General features: G+C 41.7%; 1 protein-coding gene across 4 annotated transcripts in view; it reads right to left on the minus strand.

Moving 5' to 3' along the window:
* The window catches only part of NEK7 (NIMA related kinase 7), a 117,969-nt gene extending 103,277 nt beyond the window's left edge, over positions 1-14,692 (minus strand). Inside the window, exons 1-2 of one of the 4 annotated variants that reach the window (XM_020784663.3) lie at positions 14,547-14,692; positions 7,986-8,069 (exon numbers count right to left, since the gene is read on the minus strand). In XM_020784663.3, the coding sequence (XP_020640322.1) occupies positions 7,986-8,042 (57 nt within the window). In that variant the 5' untranslated portion in view covers positions 8,043-8,069; positions 14,547-14,692. Of the gene's footprint in view, positions 1-7,985; positions 8,070-14,141; positions 14,376-14,546 lie in introns of those variants that run through there. The other 3 variants (XM_072998068.2, XM_020784664.3, XM_078392294.1) reach the window with 3 other exon arrangements.
* Between the last annotated feature and the right edge of the window lie 4,618 nt (positions 14,693-19,310).

The following is a 19,310-nucleotide window of genomic DNA, read 5'->3' on the forward strand; positions in this document are numbered from 1 at the left end:
TACAACATTTAAAAGCTAAAAACAGTGAGTCTACAAATATTTAAAAAGAATTAAACAAGTATTATGTTTGAAATGGTCACTAAAATCAGTAAAATTATAATTCTACATTATGTTTAATATTCTTTTTAAAAGACTTGTAAGTAGAGTCTAACACTTCTTAGGTGGGAGCCTCAATTTCATACGTTTCTATATAGATTCTTTATGTTAACCTTTCTATATACTAATACTACTCAGCCTAGTATATATGATCAGAAAAATTGCAATTCTCAAACTGGGTGTATGTTTTCAGAGATACATACTTGTGAAGAGCAATATAGGGAGAGGAGAAAGAGCAGATATCATCAAACAGATTTTCCAGCTCTGAAGTTATAATGTTGGAAATTCTTGAAAGCCTTATTAAAATCTCCAGGATTGCTTTCAACAGTTTATTTTACAGATGCTTATTCCCTTTTAGATTAGCAACCTAGGCTAAAGCCTCTCTGTGAAGACAAAAGCAAACACTTCCCACTCTCTCTCCAAATATGCCTATTTCCATACACTAGAAGAGTCAATAAAGAGATAATTATTGTAGGCAAAATCATTAGGACAAAGAGATGCAAAACATATGTGTGGCGGAATGCCCACGTCACTCCTGTCCATCATATGGAGCTCAAGGGCCTATGATAGGACAGGAGGGGTGGAGTAAGAGTGACATTTGGGGAGTTAGAGAGACAGAGAAGAGATAGGGAATGGAAGTGAGAGAGTTAGGACAGTGAATTGAGAGAGTTAAGACAGAAATTGGACAGTTGAAGTGTTATAGAGAATTAGGAAATAGTTAAAAGGAATAGAGGATAGATGATTAAAGAATATTGTTAAAGAGGTCACTGTGAATAAAAACACATACAAGTAAGGTAAAGGAAAAGGTTCCCCTTGACATTTTTAGTCAGTCGTGTCCGACTCTAGGGGGCGATGCTCATCCCCGTTTCCAAGCCATAGAGCCAGCGTTTGTCCATAATCAGTTTCCGTGGTCACATGGCCAGCGTGGCTATACACGAAACACTGTTTACCTTCCCACTGAGATGGTACCTATTTATCTACTTGCATCTGCATGCTTTCAAACTGCTAGGTTGGCGAGGAGCTGGGACAAAGCGACGGGAGCTCACTCCGTCGTGTGGATTCGATCTTACGACTGCTGGTCTTCTGACCCTGCAGCACACAAAGGCTTCTGCGGTTTAGCCCGCAGTGCCACCATGTCCCACTACAAGTAAACGTGTAATCAAATCCAATTTAATGAACGATCCTCAACAACTGTGATTTACATCTGTGATTTACATACCAACTAAATGATCAATAAAACCTGTTGTATTGGCAGCACTTGTCTGAGATACATTTGGTATATTGTGGACTAGATCCACTGGTGGCAGTGTAGAAAGAGGAAATGCATCCAGAGGGTGGACCTGCGTTTGGGGAGAACAAACAAGGGACACTAGGGGGACGTGACAATCTGTATTAAAATTACTGCAAACAAGAGTGTATTTTTGGTGGGGGAGGAAGCATGTGACTAATCAGTGATTTTAATCATGACTTAAATCAGCTGGAATCTTTTCAATGTTTGCATAAGTTGTTGCATATAACAGTGGCTAACTGGCAAGGAGCCAGATAATGTTTTGGTTTTACAACTGGGTGTGTGATCAGGCACCTCGGCAGCTACCATATTTTTCTGTGTATATGACCCCTCAATGTATACAACAACCCCCTAATTTGGTCCCTTGCTGGAGGTGGAGGAGCAGTCAATGGGCAGCCATGAGAGACAGCCGAGTGCAGCTGCTCCTTTGCGACCACCTCCTTCTGTGTACAAAATGACCCTCAATGTTTCCTCTAATGATTTTAGGAAAAAGTGTCATTTTATACACGGAAAAATACGGTAGTTATGACAAGATAGACAAACCTTAAGTGAACACTGATAGGATTCTGATCTCTTTGATCCAAATCAAATCCACCCTGTTCTAAATTGTTTTTTTTCCCCAACAACTCTGTTGTTTTATACCTTTAAGTCAGAACCAACTTAGAGCAACCCTAACAAGGTTTTCAAGGTAAGTGTTTTTACCAGTTCCACTCCCAGTGAGTTTCCATGACTAAGTACAGTAGTAATTGGAACCCAGGCCTCTTGAGTCCTAGTCCGTCACTCTATACTCTACACCAGTGGTTCTCAAACTTGGGTCCCCAGATCTTCTTGCACTACAACTCCCAGAAATCCTGGCCAGCACAACAAGTGCTGAAGACATCTGGGAAATGCAATCCAATAACATCTGAGAAACCCAGTTTGAGAACCACTGCACTACACCACACTTGGTATCTTAACATTTGCAGAAATTGTTTATCTTGAACAGCCAGTTGTGAATATCCATGAAAGCAGGAAGGTACAGTCCCACTCAGTCCTGTGTGGTCCCCAATGCTGGAAGGATACCTATCTCTGATGTAAGTAAACGTGTTAACAGAGCAAGCCGGGACCCATGTCCCACTGGCAGGAACCCAGACGGCTCCACATAAATCTGATCCCATCCTTATCAAATGGACTTCCACCGGAGATATGCCAGGCCACCTCCCTTCAAATCTTTTAGAAATTAGGTGCTGTTCAAAGTGCCCTTCAGTAGCATTCTTTCTGTGAATAACTCTTAACTCTTAAGAACTCTTAGCATCTATCAGTTCTTAAATTTTTTAAGATATCTTTCTTAGTTTTTTTTCTTTCTGTACATTTTACAATCATCATTATTGTTTGATGTTCTCTATATGAAGTTTTAAATCAATTTAACTGGATTGCTGTTATAATGCTGTCATATTTTATTTGTAAACTGTTCACTAAGTTGGACAATACAGTGGTGCCTCGCTTAACGATTGCCTCGTTTAGCGATGTTTTTGCTTAACGATGGTTTTTTAAAAGAATTCTATGCATCATTTAACCATGTTTCCTATGGGCGATTTGCGCTTAGCGATTTTGGGACCATGCTTCGCATAGCGAATGCATTTTAGGTCCCCTGTTTCGCTTAACGTTTTTTCAATTTTAAAAGTGTCTTAAAATGTTCAAAAATGTTTTAAATGCTTGGAATCATTAGTGCACCTTCTAAAACATGTGCGAACTTAATTTGGCTTTGATCTGACTTTTTGTTAATTTTTTGTGAATTTTTTCCTCCCCCATAGGAAACAATGGAGCCCAACTTTTGACAGCTCTATTGTTTCCTATGGGGGAGAAAAAAATTCACAATAAATGAACGAAGACTCAGAAACTGTTTTAAATGCTTGGATTCGTTAGAGCACCTTGCAAAACCTGTGCAACCTTAGTTTGGCTTCGTTCTGAGTCTTCGTTAATTTTCTGTTAATTTTTTTCTCCCCCATAGGAAAGCATGGAGCTGTCAAATTTTGACAGCTGTCAAAAGTTGGTGGGGGGGAAAAATCAGCAAAAATTAACAAAAAGTCAGATCAAAGCCAAATTAAGTTTGCACCCATTTTAGAAGGTGCACTAACGATTCCAAGTATTTAAAACAGTTTTTGAACCTTTTAAAGACACACTTAAATTTGCAAAAATGGACATCGCAAAACCATTGAAATGCATTGAATAGGCTTCAATGCATTCCAATGGAGGAAACACTGTATTGCTTAACGATGTTTCCTATGGGTTTTTTCGCTTAAGGACGGCAATCCGTGCCTATTGGAACGGATTAACCGGTTTTCAATGCATCTCTATGGGAAAACACGTTTCGCTTACCGATGTTTTCCCATAGCGATGTTTTTTTTGAACCAATTAACATCGTTAAGCGAGGCACCACTGTATACAAATTCCATAAATAAAATAATGAATATCTGAGCTCTGTGATTACACAGGGCAGGTGTCTTATGAAATAAATCCTTCAATCACTTCTATTAATTCCTGGAAACTCCCTCTATGATCTATTTACCAGGCCTGACTGCATTTACTCAAATATTATCCAATTACTATAAAATGCAAACATTTCCCAACCCACAAACTAGACTATTTAAAAGAGTGCTTACATGGCTTTGTTTTCCCACACACACACACTTTTTCACTCGGTGCTAAATATAGGATATTAATATTGCTCTAAGCCAGTCTTCCCTTAGTTGGCACCTTTCTGGGTGTGACAGACTACAACTTCTATTATACCTAGTTAGGTAAAGGTGAAGGGAGTAACAGCTGGATACATCTTGAAGGCACCAGCTGGGGAAAGGCTGTCTTAAGTAATCTTAAGACAGCATTTTGAAAAGAAACATTACTACTCCATAGAATTTCTCGAAACTAAAAAGCCCTATTCAGGTTCTGTATAATGAGTCTACCCATGAAATTAACACCTCAATAGCATTATGAAGGCCTATGTAGCTACTTCTATTACATAGGCTAATGTATTACAGGACTATAGCCTGTCATTTCTGGACAAAGTGCCTCAAGAGTATGGCAGGAGGAGTCATTTGAACAGCAGCTAAACATATCCCTGAACAGGGCACTGTGGAAGGTAAGTGGAAATGCAGCTCTACCTGATTAGTCACTAATTCCATTCACACCTTCTCACAAGTGATACTTTCCATAGCATACAACCAAGTTATAAAAAAGAAGCAAAAAGGTAAGAAGGAAACACTTCTTAAATCAGAGTTAATACAGATAATACAGATGGTTCTTCATTCTGTATCCTGAGAATTTTCTATTGCAAAGTTTTAAATACTGTTTTGTTACATGCAAAACCCAAATACATCCATTAACAAAAGCTCTAGAAAACAGGATCATTTCCTGCCTTTGCATAAGATGTTTAAAGCACAAATAGAAGTGATTTAAGATGAGTGAAATACATGACTAGTTTTCTTTCGGATTCCAGCACATACAAAAAATTGATTTAGACTTTTTTCTCTCTGACAGGGATTCGTCATGCAGTCAAAAATAAATTAATATCCACTAGAAGCACCAATATCCAAATATGGAATTGCTTTGGTACAAAACAGCACTGTAACCATGTACTGTATATTCAAAAAGCACCTATACACATTTAATGAGGTTAGCTGCAGCATTTAGAGCAAAAACAGTGAAACCTGTAGTATTCTCTTCCTTATTATTCAAACACTCACGTTACCAAGAAGCAGAAAGCAGCTTCATTAAGCTTGGATTCTTTTTGTGCGTGGTTGTTTAACTGGCATATATTTCAAAAATTTGAATTGGGAATTGCATCCTCCGTCTGCACAGTAACTTGACAAACATTAGCGTGAACTACTAAGGCAGTGTGACAACCGCATGCTGAGAGCAAAGTCTCACTAATGTGTTTTGGCATGCAGGTTTGTAATCACACATTTACATATGCAATGACCTACATTTGCATGTCAGATCACACACTGTCTGGCTTTATTAAGACCGGGCACCTCCCTGTGTTTGGCGACCAGAGTGGCGAGAGAGGGCCAGAGGGCGGCGTTTTCTTTGGCAGTTGAGGGATGAACTGCCACCAAGGATTAGACTGATATGGCCTGAGCATTAGACACTTCATTAGAGGTAATCTGTTTAACAGTGGGCAGTGTATGTAAACTTCACAGCCCATTTGCAGCACCTTCCCGCCCACCCCCACCCCCAATGGCCTTCCTTCAAAGGGCAGCCCATCTGACTGACAGCTTGTCTCATCTGCTCCCTTGTCCTGTCATACAATTTAGACGTGGAGACCTGACATGAGAAGCAACATAGCTGCACATCTCCCAACTATCACCCAGGTCTCCCTTCCAGTCACAGTGTAATTTGGAAAAAGAATATACTTGTGCACTGGAGGAGGGGGCATCAACTAGGCAGAGAACATATTACATACATTTCAGTAATGCTCACTGGCACACACGGGTGGCTGATGCTTTTTAAGCCAGCAAGGATTTCTCCTGTTCCAAGAGATGTGTTTTTTATTTCATTCTAAATTGTAACCCAGATACAGAACTAGGTTTTCATTGTCATGCCTTAATTCACTCCCGCATTCAGGATAAGTATAGTGTGGGCTTCTTCCAAACCAGAAGGCAGCTAAATGAACACTTTCCTTTTCCAGCATGAATTCCTCTACTACCTTTCCATCTCAGCTTAAATCAAGGCTTGGACTTATAAAAGATTCATCCAAGCCTGTATGGACATCTATATTAACAAACCTTTCAATCATGATCTGCAGCAGATCATCAAGCCTTGAAATAGTGCCCTTCCCCCATATTTTACTACTTGCAACACCTAAAGTGGGAAATGCACACATGTAAATCCAGTGACTTGTACAGTGGTCACAGACTACAGAGGGACAATTCACTAAACAACACATGTCCACTGTGTGTTTCGAAGCACATACCTCTCCAACTCACTTTATTCATAAAGGCAACAAAAAACCAACTACTATGTAAAGCATGAATAGACTCAGGTTCCAAAGCAACTGCTGTGATGAAATCAATAAACATCTTTCAAGTCCCTACTTTAAAAATGATGTTACACATCAGGCCAAATTTTAATTGTTTTTCCATAAAATCTTGGGCATGACGGTTACATGTTTTTTTGGAAATTACACAAGGATAACCTCTCCTTCCTTTTCTCTCTCAAAGACATGTTGTGATTTCCAAAATAGTCAGGACAACTTTGAAACAGTTCTTTCACCTATTTGCAACTGCATCATTTGAACAGACTTTTATCATAGACGGAATAAAAGACATTCTTTCTTCCACCACCATATCACCCCCACCCACAAAACTGCAACATTCTCCTCACAAAACTACACAAAAATATACGTTCCAGGTATTTGAGTTATACTAAAATTAAAACTAATCATGTGCCATTATGTTGTTTCTCTGATGGAGGCCCTCACAGGGTTTTTGAGGTACCAACTCCTCAGAAATGGATTCTAAGTCCCTCCCCTGGTGATGCCCTGGGACAATGATGCTCACCCAAGGCTGCACAGGTACTAGGGCACCCAACCCCATCAGCCACACATACTACTGGTGATCTCTGTTGGAACAGAAGGTTCAGTAGGATGCATACTCCTGGCTTCCTACACCACAGTCAGGCACTCCAACCCACTAAGCTATACCAGCTCATTCTGAGCTATACTAGCACAATCATAACCCCCAAAAAATCATTTTGCATATAAATCTTCATTCCTCCCCATCATCGGATTATGATGCTTCACTTCCATATACTTCAGATCCCAACCTACTTCCATCTCTATATTAGATAAGACATATGCGCCTTTATAACTTTGTGGGAGCTCCAGCATATGGTTGACACAAGTTCAATCAGGGATCAGCAAGACAGAACAGGTTTCAAGAATTATCAAATGTAACTTTCTGCTTTGTAGCAAGAGTCACTAGGACCAAGTAATCCCTGACAAATGTTTAATCAGCATCTTTCTCAAAACCTCATGCACCTGGTTTCCTGAGTCTCTGGTTGGATTGTTTCCTAGAACTTTGCTTTGGCTTCTGATCTTCATTCTGGACTCCACTCACTGAACCTTTCTGTTCTATTTGTACCTCCGCCTGCCACAACCTTGTCTTTGGGATCTTTCTTAAGAGTTTGACAATTGCTTGGAAAAAAACTTGTAATTTATGTTATTAAGACAAAGCTACTATTGGAGTCATTAGCATTCATCTGTATGCACTGTCCTTCCCCCCCACCCTGGAAAACTCCCACTCACCCCCAATCACCTTTATCTTGCAATGGTGAACATAGTAGCTTTTTTCTTACAGGAGAATTGTTTACAATAAAACCCTTCAACACAACCAATGTCCTGGAACAGAGACTATTTAAATATGTAGTGTGAATATGCTAGTAAGTCTTAAATCTAACAAGTAAAAGAAAAATGAAATAAATAAAATCTGTATCACCATTTTGCAACTGCAATATGTAGCATGAATGAGAAACAAAAACATGCTGGAGAACAGGTTCCTTAGTATGAATGTTATTTCACATTACATACATGCAGACCTTAATAACACATAATACATTATCATACCTGTGGCTGAAACTGAGGAACAGGAGGACCTGGCATGCCTTGAGACTGTTCATCCATTTTTCAAATCACAGCACTTTTGATAACCTGTAGAACAATGGATAGGATAACTTTATTACTGTCAAAGACCAGCAAGATAACCTGTAGAAGAGTACAACATAATAAGCCATATACTTATATGTGTATGTTCTTCTTTGTATTATTTATATACATTATCACTGGTGATTTACAAGCTGGTGTAAAAGACAGAAGTGTTTGCCCTTACGAGTTTACAATCTCAATTCTAACCTAAGAAGAGACCACACAGAAAAGAGAAAACAAGAGAAAAATACGTGCAAAACTAGCTATATTTACTTTCTTTACCATGGGCTGGGTGAGGATTAAGAGGCCTGGCTATGCTGCCCTCATGCATTCAGTGTCAATTATATGTCATGAAAACAGTGATGAACATTCTAAGACAAGTTCACATAAGAAACTCATCAATCAATGGAAGAAACACTGAAGAATCATTTGTCATCTGATCAATATTTTTCAGCCTCTTGGGATCCAGAGTCTACCTCTGAGTCAGACATAGTTCTTATCTTTGTATTATTTATTTATTTGGCATCTTTCTCCCAATGAAGGGATACAACTAAAATAATACACAATTTTAAAAAAATAAGACAACAGTAAGCAATTAAACATTGAGTAGTATAAAAAATTGCTGTTTGAAAACACTTAAAATGGTACAAGCTTATGATCAATGGAAATATATATACAGTAAGTACGCACAATCTGACAATAACTCTTACTTATTCAAATCAATTAAGAACTTTCCTTATAAAGGAGAGGTTTGCCTACTGGCAAACGTACAAGAGGACAACAGTCAATCAGGATTCCTGGAGCAGTATATTCTACAATATGGGAGAAGACACCGAAAAGACCCTCTCTTACGTCCTCATCAAATGAAACTATCAGGGTAGTAGGACCAAGAGAAGAGCTTCTCCTAAAAATCCTAAAAACTGGGGAAACTCAAATTTATTATACATCCATATGGTATTAACAACAGCTTAACAAAATTACCATCTGTTTCCATGTATAAGATGCTGCTTTTTCCTAAAATAGTTACAGTAAAAATTGAGGGAAGTAAGCTGAACTTATGGCACACATGCCACAGCCGGCACGCGAGCCATACCGATCCTACTGCTCATGCCAGCCTGGTGCAGGGCATGGAACAGCTCGCTGCCAGGGCTCAGCTTGAGCTCACGCTGCCGCCTTGTCCCCCGCCCAAAGGGAGTCTGTGGGTGGCACTGGAAACGGTGATCAGGTGGTGACAGGAGGAGGAGTCAAAGGCGGAGCTGCGCCCAGCCGCCCCAGCGCAAAATTGCTGCTGCCCACTGACAGTGACTCCGGTGCCGCAGGAGACGAGCAAGCGAGCAGATTGGGGCACAGTGAAGCAAGAGTGGGCAAAGGCCCTGCCTATATTTGGGGAGGAGGGGATAAGGTGTCCCCTGGCCACCCTCTGGAGGACATGACGGCCTGGAGGTTGCCTGCTGATTTGGGCACTTGGGCTCAAAAAGGTCAAAATTTGGTGGGGGTCTTATACATGGGGTGTTTTATAAAGACAAATACATGTATAACTACAACTAATTTTTTTACTACAACCCCCAGAATCTTTCAGCCACTTATGTGACCCAGCAATGGATCTGAGCCACAAGTCAAAAGACTGGTGCAACAGACACAATACCACACAGAAAGAAATTTCTAATCATATTTCATTTATTTCAAATACTAGAATTTTCAGTGCAGACAGTTTGCATTTTCAGGGATGGGTGATGGAGTTGGAAAACACAAGCACAGTGTGAATCAGCCTGCAATTTGACATAGTTCAGTGGTTTAGGCCACTGGCTGAGAAACCAAACATTGGGAGTTCAGTTTCCACCGTGCTTCCTTGTCAAGGGCTGGACTTGATGATCCACAGGATCCCGTCCAGCTCTGCAGTTCTAAGGTTATTATTCATATTACAAAATATTTGCATAGTGCTATTTGGGGAAAAAATTGACCAAACTCCAGGAGGTAGTGTAAGACAGGAGCGTGTGGCGTGCTCTGGTCCATGGGGTCACGAAGAGTCAGACATAACGACTAAACAACAACAACAATTTGAAAAAAATTAAACACCAGCTGACAAGAGTGTTGCTATCAGTTTAAAACATCAATTTCTCCCACATAGAAAGTAGCCTTTATGGATAATGACTTAGATTGTTTTGTATCCCAGCCCCAGTAAAGGTTGTTTGATGTAGCACTGAAGCTGCCAGCTGTTACAGCAGCTCCACTGGCTCCAATCTGTTTCCAGATACAATTCAAAGTGCTTGTTTTAACCTATAAAGCTGTCTCAAAGACCGCGTCTCCATTTATGAGCCTTCCTGGGTGATAAGACCATTACAGGAGGCCTTTCTCTTAGTCCCACCATTTGTACTGGTACATTTGATAGGAACATGGAGAAGGTCTTCTCTATCACTGTTCCAAGACTCTAGAACTCCCCCCCATAGGAGGTCAGGCTGGCCCCAACTTTGCTTTCCTTCCACATGTAGTTACATACTTTTCTCTTTAAGCAGACTGTCTAAGAGGGTTTTTTTAACAAAATGTTTTATATTTTTACATCTGTTTTAATAAGGCTTTTATCTAACATTTTAATGTTTATTTCTTCAATATTTGAATAACTTACCATTTTCAGCTTTCAAATATTGTCTTTTTTAATGATGTATTTTATTTATTTATTTATTTATTTATTCTACTTATATCCCACCTATCTGGTCTTGCGACCACTCTAGGTGGCTTACAGACACATAAAACAGCAAATAAATATAAACAAAAAGAAATTATTACATCCAATGACCAGTTCTCCAAGATGGCAAAGAGAAAATAAAAAATAAACAAAAGAGAAAAGAGAAAAGAATCAGATAATAACTGGAGGGAAGGCCTGCCTGCATTGGGTCCAATGTAAGCTGCATTGGGTCCTTTTTAAAGAAAAAGGCAGGAAAACAATATTTTTTAAAAAAATAAATAGAAAGGGAAATAAAATTTTCACTATTTCCCTTTTATAATGCACACCCTTTCCATAGGGTCTCCAAACTCTAAGGAAAAGATGTTTAGCTAGCACAGAGAGATGCAGGGGAAACAACTAGGCAAAACACACATACCTATCCTAACTACCACTAGCAGGAGCATCCCATTAATGCAGGGGTCCCCAACCCCCAGTCCACAACCCGGTGCCGGTCCATGGGCTGCGCAGGACTGGGCCGCAGAAAAAGATCTCCCGCCCCGCTGCAAAGTGGGTGTGGCATGCTTGCACACATGCGTGGGTGAACAGGCATGTTCACAGATGGGTGTGGCACATTTGCAGGTGGGTAAGTCTGGTGCGTGAGCGTGTCCCACCCATCCACCATTTGCGCTCTGCTCACCTGCGAGCATACCACACCCACCTGTGCATGCGTACAAGCATGCCACACCCACCTGTGAACACGGGGCGCCCCCACCCTCCAATGCACAAACCCCACCACCACCAGTGCGTGTTTCTGAAAAGTTTGGGGACCACTGCATCAATGCATTTCATCTCATGGAAACTCCAAATCCAGGCCAGTGACACTATAACCTTTTCCATCAAGAATAATCATTCTAAGGTAAAGGAACTGGCTGCAGAGGAAATGAAGACATACATTACTGCCACATAATTTGAATAAGAATCCAATCCTATTCACATGCACTTGGGAGTCCATTTACTATAAAGTTGCAAATCTCTACCAGACATGTTTATTCCTTGTTACTTGGGCACAAAATGCTCACAAAACATGGTTTAGTACTGCCTAATCATTTGCAGACTTACACAGATGGAAATCTTACTGGGTTCAATAGTGGTTACATCCATAATGGTGTAAACAGTATCACACCCTACAAAATATAGTATTTTTTATAAAATGTTGAGCGGCCCTCATTTTAAATGACTGTCCTTATCAATTTATTACCTGTTTCTTATAAAACCATAAAATCCTTTTAAAAAAGCATTTTAGTCAAATGCATACTTCCTAGAATCAAACAAAATTTAGGATCCATGTTAACTGCTTTAAAAAAAAACACCCTAATACATTCTGTTTGCTTTCACGTTCTCCAAGCGTTGGTGCTTCAGTTCATGTAGGCTGAAGACAGAATCAAATGCAAAAGCATCCGGATCAATATTCTTAAGAAGTCAGTTGCAAAGAACAAAAAATGTTTTCTACATATCAGTATTACAACCAAGCCAGAAATGCAAATATATTTAACCTAGAAACACTTAAGGAGCCTACTCAGCTGGGAAATATCATCAAAAAGAAAGCACTTCTAACAGACTGGCTGGGGGGGGGGGATTAAATCTCTTCCTAATCTGAAGTTTTGGCAGTGGTATTAATTATCCTCAAGTATCAGTTTCATATTTTTCCTCTTTTTGAGAATTTTTAAACTGCTGAAATCATTCAGAAATAATGGCAACATTAGTCTTTTCACCTTATAACTCTTAAACCAGAAACAAACATTTTTAAAGAGCAATTCTTACTGGTCTTTGCGCTTTGCTTTAATAGTGGTAATAAAACTGCTCCATAGTAGGTACTATTTCCTTTCTACTTCGCATCACTGCACAACTGTCATGGGGGCTAGCAATCGTTTGTTAATATGACTAACACACATTTTAAAACAACACTTCATGCAGAAGCTGAATTTAACATCTGTGTAGCTCAACTATTTCATCTATTCTTTCTGCCCAGTTTAACTCACATACTGTAATGATTTTTTAATTCAGTTAACAAAACTGTTGCTTACTCTTTTTTTGGTTCCTTCTTTTAAAAAACACGTTTACACTAGTGGCTTTTTTAAAAAATCCACTAAAGTTCCCCAGAAATGTACAATACATCCTTCAATAAAACTTCTTTCAAGAGATTAAACATTTTAAAAGGAGAACATGTCATCCTGCTCCCCTGTAATCTGCAGAGCTTGCAAAAGTTATATTTTTAGACTACAACCCTTACAATCCACAGGCCAGCAAACATGTGCAAAGTAACTTTTGTACCCCAGAGGTGTTTTGAAACACATGATCACTCTGTCAATCACTAAGGGCACCACTAAGGCCCCACAAACCTGGCTAAACTGCAATAAAGTAAGGAATGGATGTGAGAAAAAAAAACAGAGCAATTGCACACTTGTGCCATAAAGAAGCAGGAATTTGCTTCTGCATTTGCTTTGAATACCAGAGCTAAAAGAAGTGACGGAATGTTTTCAGATGTGCTTGCTAAATAATGTCTATATCAGGAGTGCTTAGATCTGAATTTCCAGGTGCTGTTGTGCTATAACTCTTGGCATTCCTCATTATCTATCCTGAGCAAGGTTGGTGGAAGTTCAAAACCATCTGAATGGACACACCTTCCCCACATCTATTCTAAACAGAGAGTGGATCATTAGGCCTGCCATGCAACAGTTCTAGGCTTAGAATACAGTACTTAACATTTACTTTGAAAATATCTGTGACTTCTAGTTTAAAACACCCCCAGAAATTACTCTTAATCAAAATTCAGCCTATTTACATCCTCTGATGAATTTACAAATATGAGTGTTTTGACCACGGCTGTCCTTGTATTCATGAATTCCTAGCTGGCAGGGGCACTGACAAGTCAGCAGGATACCTGAAAACTTATTTTAAAAGGGAAAGGGAAATGAAACCGAAACATAACAACTGATTCCTCTCTTTCTCTCTCTCTGGTTATTTTGGATACGCGATGAGGTCAGTGTTGGCAAACCCTTCGTTAGGGTCCCAACACCGTTTTCCCACAGAAACGCTCCCAAACCCAAAGACTCAAGTGTTGGGGCAATTAAGGTTTTTCGAGGGAAAAAGTACACCTCCGCCTGGGCAAGCCTACGAGAGCAGGGCGCCAAGGCTCGTGTCATCATCCTGCAGAGGGCTTTGAAGCTCAAGGCTGCCTGACAAGAAAGAGGAGGCTGTCAATAAGATACAGGGCCGTATCCAGGATGCGGCCAGGCCCCAAACTGGGGCGGTGGTGGCGGCGGCGGGGGGGGGGGGTTAGAGAAGACTCGGGTCTCGCCTCAAAGCAGGAATCCTTTTTGCGGGGTGCGAAGGGAGCCGCTCCCTTCCTTACTCACGAGGTGACGAAGGGCTGGTTGCTGGCCGGAAGCAAAACAAACTCCCCCGACCAGGCTCACTCCGCTTTTTTTTTTCCTCCTCTCTCTCTCTCTCTCTCTCCCCGTCCAACTTTGGCGGCCCTGCTTGCAGGAAGTCCGGCCACTTCCTGCAAGTGTTGCCGGCTGGGACTCTCTTAAGGCTGGAGAGAGAGAGAGTGTGTGTGTGTGTCTTCTGTGGCGGCGCCGCATGAGACGCTTCTCTCCCTACCCCACCCGCCACCCCCGGCAAGCGAGCAGACCAGCCCCCCCGGCACCGAGGGGAGCAACCGGGAAGTGTCTCCTCCCCACTACCAGCCACCCCTCCCCAACCCCTCTCGCTTTCTCTTTCTCCGACGGGCGAGCGAGCGAAGCAAACTCTCTACCTACCGCCCGACGCGCGTCTGAAGGCGAGAGAGGGACGCCTCTTCCCTGAGGAGGACCTGCCGGGAGCGCCCACGTGACGGGAGGCCGGGAAGAAGGCGCGTCAGCGGAGGCGGCGTCCCTTCTCAGGCGGCCTCGGCCCCGGGCGGGATGGATGGAGGGGAAGGGAAGGGGACGCCTCTCCTCTACCGAGGCAAAAATAGCAAAATTCCTGAGAGGGAACTGAGGAGGAGTGCGTTGCGGGTGGGGTTCCGAGGCAGGCTAGTTGACGGCAAGTTGCGGGTCTTGGTTTATGCACTTTATCTCTACACGTTTATGTGTACTTACTCTTTACCAAGGTTGTTTTTTTTTTTCCTGGTGGAACTCCCCAAACTGAGTCTTTCTTCTTTTAATTTTTCTTCCGTTAATTACATGCCAAAACTTGATTTCTTCATCTTTTTCTGAAAAATATCTCAGTATTTCTATCCTTTTCCTGTATGAAAAGTTCTCAGCTTGAGAGTAACAGTGAAGCGATTTGGGGAAAAAAAGGATAATTCAGAACGACTAGATTAAAACGAAGTGATTCAAAGCAATTTGGGGCAGTTTAGAGTGACTGACGTAAGTTCAGAGGTGATATTTTGGAGTGCTTCACTTCCAGGCAGAGGGCTTGTGGGCTTGATGCAACTATTCTCTCTCCTCCACACCCTTAACAAGTTTTTCTGGTAGAAAACAAATGATGAGAAAGCATAGAAGCATTAGATAAGTGATCACATCTGGATCTCAGTGAAATTCTATAAACAAGCCAGGCCAATTGCACAGTAAGACTTTTACCTGGGACCACTTGTTTTTCTTAACTTTGCCTACAATAGTTGATATGAAATATTGTTGCACCCCCTTTTTTTTCCCTAGGGAGGAGGCTGGGGCAGAGGGTTAGGTATGTTTGGGTGGACATTTTAGTGGGATATTTTTTTCTAGGCTGTCCATTGTTCTCTCTCACTGCATGGTCTAAGGGGGTGGGGTTTCTCTGATTCTATTTTTGACCCTAATCTGGTAAATAGGAAAGCCAATTAACAATGCATACACCTGGAGTGCAGGAAAGTTTTAAGGGTCCGATCATCCTTCCACACTATTTGAGAGCAAGCCAGGTAGGCAAGGCTTGTCAGCCTTGGAAGGCAGCCCATCTAGGAGAAGGAAAATTCTGATTTCAAACCTCCACTGCCTTGTGGCTATATCCACTGATGGAAAAGGCTTCAGGAGTTAACCTCGAGGCAAAATCTGGAGCTGGAGTCCCGGAGGCAGTTCATGTCATTCTGTCAACTCCTGCGACGTCGCTGGAACCAGTTGTATTGGCTCTTGCCTTTCCATTGGACTACTTCAGCAATGTGGAGAAGGGGGATTTGCTGCTTGGGTAACAGCCTATCCTCCATATTATTTTATCCAGGCTTCATGCTCTAGAGCCCACCTTAAACTGGGCAGTCCCCAACCAGTAAGGTGCTACCTTGCCACAGTCTGTTAACCTCATGGGGTGCATGGGGTTTAGGGTGAAAGATGACAAGCAGATCAATAACTCTGCACCATGCAACAATCATAAGAAAACTTCTGCCCTAAAGTTGGGCACCTGGAATGTTTGGACAATGACCCCCGGCTTTCCTGACGATGGCTTTTCTGACGACCTGCAGAAAATAGGTGACATGCACAAGACAGCAGTCATTGACATGGAACTGAGTAAACTGCAGATGGACATTGTTGCGCTGCAAGAGACGAGATTGCCAGACTCGGGATCTGTCAAAGAAAAAAAAACTTCTCATTCTTCTGGCAGGGAAAACCAATGAGACCAGGGAACATGGTGTTGGCTTTGCGGTCAGAAATAGTCTGCTGAGATCCATTGTTCCACCTACTGTGGAGAGTGAAAGAATCCTGTCTCTGCAGCTCCACTCATCAGCAGGACCAGTAACCCTCATTACTGCATATGCACCAACACTGTTGTCCAGAACAGAAGTGAAAGACAAATTCTATGACAATCTGGCAGCTACTATTAAAAAAGTCCCTGAGAGAGAGCCACTGTTCATTCTCAGAGACTTTAACGCTAGAGTTGGTGCTGATAACAATTCTTGGCCCACTTGTCTAGGCCATTTTGGCATTGGAAAGATGAAAGAAAATGGCCAACACTTGCTGGAGTTTTGCTGTTATTATGGTCTTTGACTCAGCAACACAATCTTTAATATGAAGCTTCAACACAGAGTTTCCTGGAGACATCCAAGATCCAAGCATTGGCATCAGCTTGATTTGATCCTCACTAGACATTCTAGCCTTCCTAGTATTACGATCACACACAGTTACCAGAGTGCTGATTGCGATACTGATCACTCCCTGGTGTGTAGTAGAGTAAAACTGCGAACAAAGGGATTGTATCAAACGAAAAAGGAAGGAAGACCACGTATTGACATCAGCAAGACTCGCAACCAAAGAAAAGTGGAGGAATTTGCCCAATTGCTTGAGGAAACCTTTCCAGGCCCGGCTGATGGAAATGCACCTGAACGATGGGAACATTTCAAGAACGCTGTTTATAATACCGCCTTGTCCACATTTGGCAAAAAGACCAAAAAGACAGCCGACTGGTTCAAAGCCCATTCTGAGGAGTTGATGCCAGCCATCGATAATAAGAGAAGAGCTCTAGCAGCATATAAAGCCTGTCCTAGTGAGTACAACTTGCAGGCTCTTCGAGCTGCTCGTAGTCAAGCCCAACAGGCTGTCAGGAGATGTCCAAACGATTATTGGCTCTCAGATACAGATAGCAGCGGACACAGGTAACATCAAAGGAATGTATGACAATATCAAAAAGGCTTTAGGTCCAATACAGAAGAAATCTGCTCCCTTGAAGTTTGCTACAGGCATGATCATCCAGGACCAAACACAGCAGATGGACTGCTGGGTGCAGCACTACTCTGAGCTATATTCTAGAGAGAATGTAGTAACGGAAGAATCATTAAATAACATTGAGTGCCTGCCTGTCTTAGAAGAATTGGACAGCAAACCAACTTTAGCAGAAATAAAAGCAGCTTTGGATTCCCTCGCCTCCGTCAAGGCACCTGGAAAGGATAACATCCCTGTTGAAATGCTGTAAAGAGATCATCACTACCAAACTGTATGAAGTCTTTTGTCTTTGCTGGAGGGAAGGTGGAGTACCACAAGACATGAAGGACACAAACATTGTCACATTGTATAAGAACAAAGGACACAGGGGCGACTGCAATAACTACCATGGCATTTTTCTCAGCGTTGTAGGGCAGCTGCTTGCCTGTGTTGTACTGAAGAGACTTCAGGTGCTTACAAACAGAGTCTATCCAAAATCACAGTGTGGATTCTGAGCTAATAGATCCACCACTGACATGGTATTCTCCCTCAGACAGTTGCAGGAGAAATGTAGGGAACAACAACAGCCACTCTTTGTGGCCTTCATAGATCTCACAAAGACAAAGCCTGCCAAGACTTTGGGTTAACAATCAGCCTGAATAAAACACAAGTCATGGGCCAGGGTGTGGACTCACCTCCCTCTATTACCATCTTCACGCAAGAATTGGAAGTTATTCATGACTTTGTGTACCCTGGCTCAACAATCTCTGACACTCTGTCCCTAGATGTTGAGCTGGATAAGCGCATTGGCAAAGCAGCTACCATGTGCTCCAAACTCACAAAGAGAGTATGGCTTAATAGGAAGCTGACAGCATATACCAAGATCCAGGTATATAAAGCCTGTGTCCTGAGCACACTCCTGTACTGCAGTGAGTCCTGGACCCTTTGTGCACGGCAGGAGAGGAAGCTGAACATATGCGTTCTCTCTGACACATTTTTGGTATCACCTGGCAGGACAATGTTTCAAATAGAGTAGTCCTAGAACAAGCTGGAATTTTTAGCATGTATACATTACTGAAACAGCGACGTCTATGTTGGCTTGGGCATGTTGTGAGAATGACTGATGGTCGGATTCCAAAAGATCTCCTGTATGGAGAATTAGTGCTGGGAAATCGCCCCAGAGGGAGAGCACAGCTGCGATACAAGGATATCTGCAAGCGGGATCTGAAGGCCTTAGGAATGGACTTCAACAAATGGGAAACCCTGACATCGGAGTGTTCAGCCTGGAGGCAGGCGGTGCATCACGGCCTCTCCCAGTTTGAAGAGACCCTTGTCCAGCAGGCCGAGGCAAAGAGGCAGTCCCAGAAGCAGCAAAATCAGGGAGCTGGACAGGGGACAGATTGTATTTGTCTTCAGTGTGGAAGGGATTGTCACTCTCAAATTGGCCTTCTCAGCCACACTAGATGCTGTTCCAAGTCCTCCATACAGATCACGTTACTATCGTCTCTCGAGACTGAAGGATGCCTATTTTTAGTGCAGAAAAGTATGCCATATCTGACAAAACAGAAGAAATTTAAGACAAAAATGTTGCAGCACCTTAAAGACTGTTATATTTTAATGAAAACTTTTGTGGATCAAGTCCACTTCCTCAGAAATTAGAGTTACACTATATGGTTAACATATTGTATATAGCCTCATTGACCCAGTTGAAGATACAGATAATGGACAAAGTGACAATAGTACAATTATACTTTGAAAAGTTTATCAACATGTTAGTGAATGTACCTGAAGGTATCCTGGTAATAAATTCACAATATGTGTTGCCATATATTGTCACAATATATTAACTGCTTGTATTTGAGGAATAAATAATTATAAATAGCCATAAAAATAGGATCAAAGACGTTTCAATATACCCTTATATAATATATATGATAT

Source organism: Pogona vitticeps, chromosome 4, assembly GCF_051106095.1.
Source record: "Pogona vitticeps strain Pit_001003342236 chromosome 4, PviZW2.1, whole genome shotgun sequence".
NCBI lineage: Eukaryota > Metazoa > Chordata > Lepidosauria > Squamata > Agamidae > Pogona > Pogona vitticeps.